At 31.1% G+C, this 11,330-nt stretch overlaps 1 protein-coding gene across 4 annotated transcripts in view; it reads right to left on the bottom strand.

The window, feature by feature from the left end:
• Positions 1–911: 911 nt before the first annotated feature.
• LRRIQ1 (leucine rich repeats and IQ motif containing 1) overlaps positions 912–11,330 on the bottom strand; it is a 210,511-nt gene continuing 200,092 nt past the window's right edge. For all 4 annotated transcript variants that reach the window (XM_032874162.1, XM_032874163.1, XM_032874165.1 and 1 more), the window contains one exon: positions 912–1,552. In XM_032874162.1, the coding sequence (XP_032730053.1) occupies positions 1,410–1,552 (143 nt within the window). In that variant the 3' untranslated portion in view covers positions 912–1,409. The remainder of the gene's footprint in view (positions 1,553–11,330) is intronic.

The following is an 11,330-nucleotide window of genomic DNA, read 5'->3' as shown; positions in this document are numbered from 1 at the left end:
AGGAAACTATAGACTAAATTGTTTTTAGGCACTAAAACAGTTTAATCACAAACATTTCACTTTTCATGCTAACCTTTCCATTTCATTGATTTGAACATATGAACCATAAAACCCCATCAGTTTCAGCTCTGATGTGGTTTTCTCTTGCAGGGTTCACAATAAGTTGAGATAAAACATTTTCCATCATTACATTTTGCTGGTCTGCGGATGCTCTTAGGAAAAGGACGACATAACAGCATGTTCATAAAGCAACTACACATGGAGCTTATGCTCCGAAGCTCAATTTCTAGGCCACAACATATGAATCTCTGTTTCCTTTGACTGACAGCTCAAGGTTCATTAATATTTCTATCTCAATCAAGTTAAAAGAGATTTATAGGTCTGAAATGCAATAGAGCTCTAAAAGTCGATAGGGGGCATGAACCAAATAAATGCATCTCTAAATCTGCTTAGTCAGTTTTAGATTAAATACTTCAGTAGTGAGTAGGAAAAACAAAGGGAAAAAAACTAAAGTTTAGTGGATCCTATTACACAGCAACACACTGGGAAGTCACTGGAGAACCTAGCTTGGTGAAAAAAGCTCCAGACTCAGGAAAATAAAAATCCTAAGGAGCAGGAGAGGTAAATACAGTATTTTGCACATTGTATTTACTAAGACATCACAGAATATTAACCACAAAATAGTAAGAATTTAATAAAACTGGTCTGTAACTAAAATAGACTAATATAAAATTCTAAGATGGAGCTTCGAAAAGATTTTTTAAATAAATTTTGAGGCACCTTAACTAAAATTAAAATGATAGAATACATAACAACATAAATATTTAAACTGATATTTCATTCTAGTTTAAACAGAAAGCATATTTTCTTAACTCTAAGATGACTTAAAGTAAAAAAAAATGAAGGCCATTTTCATTGTCTACTCTCAATATTTTATATATTAATTTATCTTTGAAATATCCAATGATAATAATCTGGTCAAATAAAAATTTATCAATGTATTAATTATTCATTAATACTATGGACAGTGTCAATAAACTATAGTTATATTCTCTTACAATATGTGTATGGTATTACAACTTATTACTGGTAACAAAAACCATCTTTAATACATATGTCATAAAATCTTTAAACAAAAGAAGAAATTGGATATGCAAATTCCATTCAAATATTTTAAGTATTAATTCTGGAGGCCATTCCTCATAAACAAAGGGACCATAGCAAAACTGTATTTTATAGATTGGAAATCAGATAACTCCATCAGCAAACAAAATTGTGGAATATGTATAATAATACAAATTAAATGCAGTACTCTAAAACCTTGTGTTCAATTGGTAACATGACCAGATATCCAGAGATCTCTTGAGAAAACCGTGTGCCATATGTTTTGAATGCTGAAGCTTGAAGAATTAGTTTGAAGTTTTCGCCTTCTTTTTGCCACTTCCCCATCCACCACTGAGTTGTACGGGATAGTCACGGAATGATATACGTCCTTTCTTAGAAGGTCTTGTATTTGTTATCACGGGTGCAAATATTCCCTTAACTGAAAAACCTAGACAGTGATATTAAATGGACACGTTCACTTAACTTGATTCAAGTAGAATTACATTTTAAAGTAAGAAATATATTTGTCAACAACACACATTTTAGAACTATATGGTGAATTTTTTTTGAAAAGCATACTGAGTTTCCTTTTTGTTTGCAAAATTATCAAAGTTTCGTATAAAATACATTTTGTTCAAATAAAAGGAAATGATTGAAAAAAATAGATATGTTTTCTTCTACCTACAAATCAAGACTGGTATCTCAAGTCTGAGATTATATATCTTCCTAGTTTTTAGATATCTAAATTTGTTTATATTTTCATAGTTTAAATTTTTATCACTGTGCTTTCAAAAATGAGTATGTTATGATTAGTTTTAGAAATAGTTCTTTTGAATTAAGGACTTCTTCAGAAAAAAGAATTCTTGGTAAAACAGAAAACACATTATATCTAGAATCTGAAGATAGTCATGGGTTCTAGTCTGGCTGCATAAAACCCAGTTCTGTGACTCCGAACAGGTTACAACCTTTTTAAGCCTTAGTTTTATAAAGGAAGAAAACAATCCATGCATTGCACAGTTATTGTGAAGGGTACTGACTTTCTGATTATATTGCAATTGTGGTAAGACTTTTGAGAGTGCTTTGTAAACAGGTGCTATAAAATGGAAGAAATTATTATAGTCAACAATTTAGAACTTATCCAGAAAAAAATACAAAAAAAATTGTTAGAGTCTATAAAGAAATAGTTGTTGAAAGAATAGGATGGTGGATTAAGAATGTTTTACTCAGCAAGATCTCAAGATGCCATATTAAAAATGCTATTAAAGAATTATGATCATCTGCTTTAAATCTCCTGAGGATTAAACAAGCACAGGGCTGGGTCTGTGGGGAAAGAGTTTGAAAAGCAGCAGAGTGAGGAATTTCAGAGCTCCTATAGAACTGTCATGAGGCAAAGCTTCAAACCATATTACTCTCCATTGCGATGCTATTATGCTTTAAATAAGTTTAGGAGGGGAAATATCTATTTTTTTTAAATTACTGCTTTTCCAACTAAAACTTAAAATATTTTTTTTAAATGTCTAAATAGAAAGGTTAGGAAACATTAGATCGTTTGTGGAAATTTGCCTTAATTTCAAATTTGGTGCAGCATGATGGTAAATATTGATTGTAAAACCCATTTTATATTTAAAAAGCCCTTTTAAAACTGTACTTCTTTGAAGGTATGTGCTATGGTGAGTGCTGTGAATCGTGTTAAGACTGATGATTCACAGATCTGTACCTCTGGGGTAAATAATATATGTTAATTAAAAAAACACTATACATCTTTTTGGATTTTTATACTAAAACTGTGAAAACAAAGGCAAGGTAGTTAATGCACTTCTATAAAGGTAGCATATTTTATTTTTAGTCTACAAAACGAATATAGTGAAAGGCAGGGGAAAAAGCTATCTATTTAAGAGGGGGTATGCTAGACAGAGAGTAATATCTAGGGATCCAGGCTCAACTCTGTAATGGAGTTAGAGACAGAACATAGCTCAGGAGTTTAGAGACCTTCATAGCTGGCACTTACAGGCAGTCAAAGATGGAGGGGTGAAAACTATGCCAGGTAAACTTGGCTTCCAAGTGCTGGCCAGAGTTAGCCTGCATGAAGCTACTCCCTGTAATCAGGCAGAGTACTTTGCAAAACTGTGTGAACTCTTTCAAGCAACAGGAATATTACTAATTCAGAAAAGCAAGAATTTCCATTTTTTAAAGAATTTCCTAATGATAAAATAGTGGCCTAAAAAAATGTAAGAAAGTCTCCTAAAAACTTATCATCTTTCTACCTGCTAGTTACAGATGGAAAATGTATTTTTTTCCCAAATAACAGAATGGAAAGTCTTCTTGTTCTATTTTGGAAAACAACAGTAAAAGCAAACACTCACGTTGCCCCAGCAGTAAAAATTCTTTAGTGAATAAACTCTTTCCTGGGTAGTAAGTATGTATGCAGCAGAACACATGATTTGGGGAGAAAGCTGAGGTTGAAGACCTCAGGGAGGTCTGAGAACTGAAGAACAACTGCGACACATCTAGACCTCAGGTATATTTATTTAAGACAAAAACAAAAAAAGTAAGCAGATTTCTACAAATGGCTGACACAAATGTTTTCTTCCAATAGAGACAGCTAAATCAAGTTCCTTGCAAGCATTAACCAAGATAATATGTACAAGTATGCACTTTAAAATATAATCCAATCATATAGTTCATTATTGGTTAATATTTTCTATGAAATTTATCTTAATAGTATAAAGATGTATTATTTAATGCCTTTGCTCTTAATATAAGCTTTTTATCAAAGATGGCAAATAATATATAAGGAGGGAGACACTTTCTGTACAAAGTATTGGAATATTTATAATTTCATACACTTCTAAAATAATTATATCAAAATAAAATAAATTGAATTGCATTAAAACATGGCTTTTACCAAATCCTCATTCTTAACAGTGTTTCTGCATTCTAACGGATTTTTCATTTGGCTACAAATTTACTGTATGGTACAAGTTTTCTTCCTATTATTGCTCTGCTGTCTCTGTTATTTTGAAGCTGTTGATGAGTCTTCAAGTCTTTTTGTACTTTTCTACAATGTAACCCTATATTTAAAGGGCATTTAAGGGGCAGCTTATAAATTTTTCATTGTTTTTTGTACCCCCTTCAGCAAATAATTTATCACATACATATTGTGTGATATTTTAAAACACTTGTATAGTAATTTTGAAGTATATTTTCAGTGGAATGAAAATGCTATAGGAAATTAGTCTTTAAAATTACATAAATACTTATGCATACATATAATTTTAAAAAATACATTTTGATGAGATTAAAAGCTTTCATTTTATTTTTTTGTTACTTGTACAAAAATAATTTGGGCAGTAATCAATATAGCTTATTCTCACATTGCATTTAGTGAGACTCTTCGTGTTGTCATATAAATTCTTGAACCACCAAATACATGGAACATAAATCAAGGAGTAAAACAACACGTTTATAAAGGAACCACATATTGGCATTTATTGTAAAGCTATTATTACCTTGTCCTGTAACTACTCTAGAAATGGAAAAAAAGAAAATAAAGAAGCAATTTAATACAGTCAATGTATAATCATTCTAAAATTACTTACCCCCATGAAAATACAATAGTGAGAGAATCTTGCCTCAAAAAATTGACATTAGAGCTAGACCTACTGATGGGCTCCTGGAATAAAAAAAACGACTAAAGGACTTTTACAGTTTTTGTCTCTTTCCTGCAACATTATTGTTATAGATTTTATGTTTCTTTAACAACCGTCTGCTGCATATTTGCAGGTGATCATACAAATTATCCAATCCATTTCTTACATATATGCTGAAAGTATGTCTTGATAAGTATACTCTATCTTCCAATAAGTCACTTCTTTGCCACATAATCTGTGTTCTGCTAAAGATTTGTTCTGGTCCTTTAAAAATTTTTTTTGGTTAAATCCTTGGTTCTTCAACAAATGTCAAGGTCTATATATGCTGTGTTTTGATAAGTAATTTAATATGTAAAATGCTTTGAATGACTCTTCTGGTATGTATAAAAAAAACTTCGTTAAACCGGTCAAAATAGAAATTTCATGATGTATAGTAATACGTCATTGGATTTTCATCAATACACCCAACACTGGGTGTCTGGATATAGAAATCCTTTCAAAGTCCTTCCCATATTGTACTGCTTAACAGCAGATACAGCACAAGTAAAGCATGGAGAAAAAAAAATTCAGCATTTTAATGAAAGTGACCAGAACAAATTTTTAGCAGCAAAGCGTTTACATCACTTTAAGTGCTATGAATGAGTTACACTGGGTAAGTTTGAGGTTGAAGTAGTTATCACAGTGTTCAAATAACGGTTGCTTCTTAAGGTCATTGCTATGTCCAACCTTGAATTATAATGACCACTTACGGTCAACTTCAGTTCGTTTAAAGTCTAATGCTGAGAATGAAAACAAAACAAATAACAAGTTTTCTGTATTATATTCAGATTTCCTCAATAAATCATGGTGATTTTGCTTGTCTCTCAAATTGTTTGCAAGCTTTTTCAGTGACTATAATTTTTTTCCTATAACTTATAAAACTATTAATAAAATTTCTGTTTCTCAGTATTTCAATTGGACAATGACATTTACAATTATTCATCTTACCCAATATTTAAGTGACACATATGTCACAAAGAAAATCAGTTAGGTCTGGTACATTTGATAGAAAATAACCACAGTATTTGTTATTATTGGTAAAAATCATGATGCCTACTATTTCTAAATCAGACACATATAATTTGCCTTGGCTACATGTATTTATTGAAAAACAGTTCTTAATGAGCATAGAAGCTAGTACATATCAAATAGAGTGAGGAATTTTATTTTGATAGATACTGTATAGATTTTTACTTTTGTACTTTGCCTATTTCTTAATTTTATAGTAGCTATGCTTCATATTTGATCTAGAATTTTTAAGGCCTCCTTATTGTACGCACTGTCTGCCAGGTTTTACTATTTGTAACACACTATTGTGTTGATTTCTTCTTGAAGATACCTTGTGGCTGTCTCTACACAAAGATGGATAAAATGTGGTGCTAAAAATATTGTCTTATTTCTATAACTTCTGTGGTTCTTATACTAATATTGTTCAATATTATTTTTTTTCTAGAGGAATGTTTTTGAGTGATTTATTTTTGGTTGTAAAATACAAATAGATTTTGTGATTTTTTTTTCAGAACTGGGTTTGCTTTCTGACATGTGGCCTTTAAATTAACTAAAACTCTTCTTTCCATTGTAACTATTCTATGTAACTTTGATTAATGCAATTTTATGGTTTCCTACTACACTAGTAGATACTTATTGAGTGTTTAAATTTCCAAACTGACTAGGAAATAAAAATTGTAACTCATTGAGGACTTAACAATCTAAAAGCTACCCAGCTATCCACTTTCTACTGCACACTGTTTCTTCTAAAAATCAGATCATATGTCCCTTATCATATTAACAAGGGACATATGATTGGACATATGACAAGGGACAAATTGACTCTTGTCAATTCAGGTAAGGTCTATTCCCATCTCCTTTAATAGTTTTTTTTTTAATTGTTTATTACTCTATTCAATTTATTATATTTACAACCAAGTGTCCATGGTTCTTTGTAATTAAAGAACAATGGCATAAATGATGCTAATAATTGAGAGTAATTTCTACCCTTAATTGATATGTATATTCCTTTGAAATAACCTAGTTCTTATGTAACACTGTATTTTAATTTCTAATAATCTTGTCTTACCCCCCACTTTTTCATGTTAATTAATTTAGCCAAAGTAAACTTTTAGCAAGAATATGCATTTTAGGGGTGCCTGGGGGGCCTCAGTGGGTTACAACCTCTGCCTTTGACTCCGGTCATGATCTCAGTGTCCTGGGACTGAGTCCTGCATCAGGCTTTCTGCTTGGTGGGGAGCCCGCTTCCTCCTCTCTCTCTCTGCCTGCCTTTCTGCCTACTTGTGATCTCTGTCAAATAAATAAATAAAATCTTATTAAAAAATGCATTTTAAGTAAATCTTCAAATGTTTATCAGTAAGCAGTTATCCTTTGGAATTTAAACATTTAAAACCCAAATCAGATTTTTGAGATCATTTGGGGTCTTTGAAAGCTTTAATTTAAAATCTTCATTTTAGGGGCACCCGGGTGGCTCAAACAGTTAAGTGTCCAACTCCTGATTTTGGCTCAGGTCATAATCTCAGGGTCCTGGGATCCAGCCCCACCTAGGGCTTGGCACTCAGCAGGGAGTCTGTTGGATTCTCTCCCTCTCCCTCTGCCCTTCCACCCTGCCCCCTTACAGAGCTCTCTCACTCTCTCTCAAATAAATAAATAAATCTTAAATTTGTCCTTTTATTTACACAGTCATTCAACATGTCTTTATTTAGTGCCCACTTTATAGCACACACTGTTCTCTTCTCTTACGGTGGACCTTCCCTGTCAATTTTCTTCCATGTGCCAAATCATATTAGTAACTATCACACTGTAGCTGCTTTCCATTTTACTCTATTCTAATAATTTCATCTTTACAGTCCTCATATGGAACTTGTATAAAACAAATACTTATTTCCACATTCCCAGATAGTGAAGACTTGTGGATAGATTTCCCAAAAACTTTTCATGGAAACTTTCATTATCCCTTTTCATGCTCATTAGTTCTTAGCAGGGAGACATTTGGCAACAATAAACATCACTAGCCTGAGGATTTATTGTATTATGGCACTTCAGTTTCATTCATTCGACAAATGCATTTCACATTTTACCATACCCATTTATTTACTCACCAATTTAGCTAGTGTAAGAAATTGGTGTTTGAAAGCAACAACTATAACAACCCCCCCCCAAAATTCAGAGTATCGCAGTTTATTTTAAAAAAGGAAATGAAAATGAAGGAAAGGCATAAGAACTAGAATACTACAGTTAGAAACATGATGCTTTAATCTAATATCAATAGAGCATACATGGATCCTGTCCTCAAAAATATTACAAATGTATTTTTTGTTTTTTTACAACAAATAAATGTAATTGACATATGTACAACTAGTTTTCTCACACAAGTAGAGTTGAAATTTGTCATTCTCTGGATAATGTCAGATGCTGGTGAAACTGCTCTTTTAGATCTGTAAACACTGTTCTGTGGTTACTAACTGTGTAACTGTGGAATCATTGTTGACTGTTTCATTAAATTGTCTTAGGCTTGGAAATACTCAGTATCAAGCTGTTGAAGGACATTAAATCAATAGTTATTTATTATGTGCCTACTTTGTACCAGACTTTTAATACATATGTATTAGATGATCACCAACCATGTAAATATGGTCTTGGTATAATTGAGTTTGATTATCTAGTTCAGGTTGTGGGAATGTTTTAAGAGTTAAAGTGTTGAAGTGTTTGATTAATTGTCAAAGTTCAGGAACAAAAAAAAAAGACCTATCAAATCTGTATTTTTAAGGCTTCTGTCAAAAAACTTGAGACCAGGAAAAGTCAGAGTTAATGGTTTAAGCAGTAATAAAAAGGGCCTTAAAATTTACAACTTTACATCGTTAGAGACCAACTCTTGCTGAACAAAAATTTTTAAAAATTCTATGTGATATAGCTCTAGCTTTTTTATTGACATATTACTTTAAAGCAAACACTTCAGATTTAAAAAAAAGAAGAAGAAGAAGAAGAAGATAAGCAAAGCCAGATTTCGTATATAGAACCAAAAAAGTTTAACTTGGTCATAATTGTTTATAAAGTCTTATCTTCACCTTCTTTTTATCTGGAAAATATATATCATCTGTAGTGGGATGGAAGTTTGAACAATTTAAATGGACAATATGACAGTTTTTAGTTCTTTTAAAATGAATTTTTGCAATAATCAGCATAGACAGTGGTATCATGGAATTATTTTATTAGAAGATTTTGTAGATAGAACACTATCACTTATGCCATTTTGTATAGCAGATAATTAAAAGTGCATATATTTAACAGCTCTTTATTATGCATTTAGCTTAACAAAATTTTTTGCTTGACAACAGTTATATTACTTTTTCTTCTCAAAATTATTATGAGTATTAGGTAGCCAATGTGAGATGCATATCTGTTTTTTTATGCCTTGGAATGGAAAGAACTGTCCATTACCTGGAAATAAGGCCTATGAAACTAAAAATGAATAAAATGTATCATTGAAAAACAATATGGTCTTCAATTTCTGTAAGTGAGGAAATATAAGAGAAAGATATTTCTATAGGTGTATCCATATCTATGCCCGCCTATATTTTTATATTATTTCATAAACCGTAACATGCTTTTTAAATTTAAGAATTACTGAAAGTTTTTTTTCAGACTTTCTTACCCTTTACTTATGCTACTGTCTCTCTGTTTACCCCTCAAGGCATTGTAGATGAGTTGTTACCAGAAGTTTTGAAGTTGTTCAAAGAATACTCCCATATTTGAGTTGATTTTGGCTTTACATGAACACATATGTTAATAAAGTAATATTAATGAGTAGTGTCTCCTTGAACTTAGCAAAATTTGATATGGAATACAAGAGACTACATTTTTTTTTCAAGATAGTATATGAAGAAATATATCAGAATAACGTAACTATCTAGATTTTTTTAAAGGCCAGGTACAAGTAAAACCAACAAGCTAATTAATGGACAATTGAACCAAAACTCAATTTATTCTTTTTATGTATAGTTTCAGCTTATGCTGAAAAAAATACAAATATTTACATGATTAAATATAACTTTTACTCACCTTTGACTGCTCTATGTGACAGAATATAAGTTATATGTAAAACATTTCTAGACATCCAGTGAGAAAATCCACTGATTTGTAAATTTAAGTGACACAATGTAAAGGATCAGTAGGAAGTAGCAGAGCTGTCAAAGACGTCAAAATGCTAATTAGAGAAGAAGATGTGGTATATACTACAATGGAATATTACTCAGCCATAAAAAAGAATGAAACCTTGCCATTTGCAATGATGTGGATGGAGCTAGAGAGTATTATGCTAAGTGAAATAAGTCAGTCAGAGAAAGACAAATACCACATGATTTTATTCATATGTGGAATTTAACCTACATTTTTTAAAACATTTGCTATATTAAGTATAATTCTAAGGTAGAGAGGCTGACCTGCATTTTTAAAAAGTTCAGAATTTTGATATTTAATTTGAATTAAATTAAATTTGAAATTATACCTATAAAATAGCATCCTACCTAATATATATTAATTACTCAATAAATGTTCATTGACTAAGACTGCCACAAATCACTTCCAAGGTACAATTCATTCAAAGTTAAAATAAAATATTATTAATATTAACTTCATCTTCAAAAACAGAACCCTTAAAAAAAGATACTGCCTCTCTTTCCTTCTAGTTCTGGACTATAAATATACTAGAGTTATCTTCAAAACATACTTCAGAAGGGACTATAGCCCTGGTTCTCTCATATTCTGCATGAAAACAATCAGATTTAAAAGCAAGGCCACCCTTCACAAAGTCTTAAAATTAAAAAAACTGAAACTTTTCCTATAAAGGACAGCTGCCTAACATGTTATTCCTTTGTTTTTCCTATCATAACATTTTACATTGGTACAAAACATCATAGATTTTATTAATTACTTTCAGGATAACCTATTCATTATTTATCTTATAGCTGTATGTCTATACCTAGTTTCCTCTTTAGTGTCTTCAATATTAAATTTACAAACAACTTCTTTCTAAAAAGTAAACATCTAGCTAAGGATTAAGCTAAAGATCATTTCCAAGTACACCCTATGAAATGCTGATTGGGTCCTTATTAGGAATTTTTCTTTTTGTCTTTTCTCACATTAATAAAAAAAGGTAGTAGGACATCAAGATACCCACTACTAAGTATTTATAGCACAATATACTTAAGCCAAATTTTTACAATAGGCATGTTGAGTTTCAGAATCACTTCTAGCTTTTTAAGATTCAACTTGACTCTACGAAATAGCTATCATTTCTTATAAATAATGGGGTTTTCTGATCTTTTTTGGGAAACATTCAAAGGAAAACATTTTTTTCCCATCTCAGTTGAGTATACTTAGCTAAACTAATAGGGACAATTTGAAAATATTTGAAATCAGTTTCATAAGTATTATGGTGTGGAGAAAATTTTCAGTTACAAACATGATTTTCATACTATAAAATACCGGAAATAATAGCTTTTGTTGTTTTTTAATTGGGAAATTGTC

This window comes from Lontra canadensis, unplaced genomic scaffold, assembly GCF_010015895.1.
Source record: "Lontra canadensis isolate GAN:19392208 unplaced genomic scaffold, GSC_riverotter_1.0 scaffold52, whole genome shotgun sequence".
NCBI classification, from domain to species: Eukaryota; Metazoa; Chordata; class Mammalia; order Carnivora; family Mustelidae; genus Lontra; species Lontra canadensis.
This window is presented reverse-complemented; position numbering and strand designations above follow the sequence as displayed.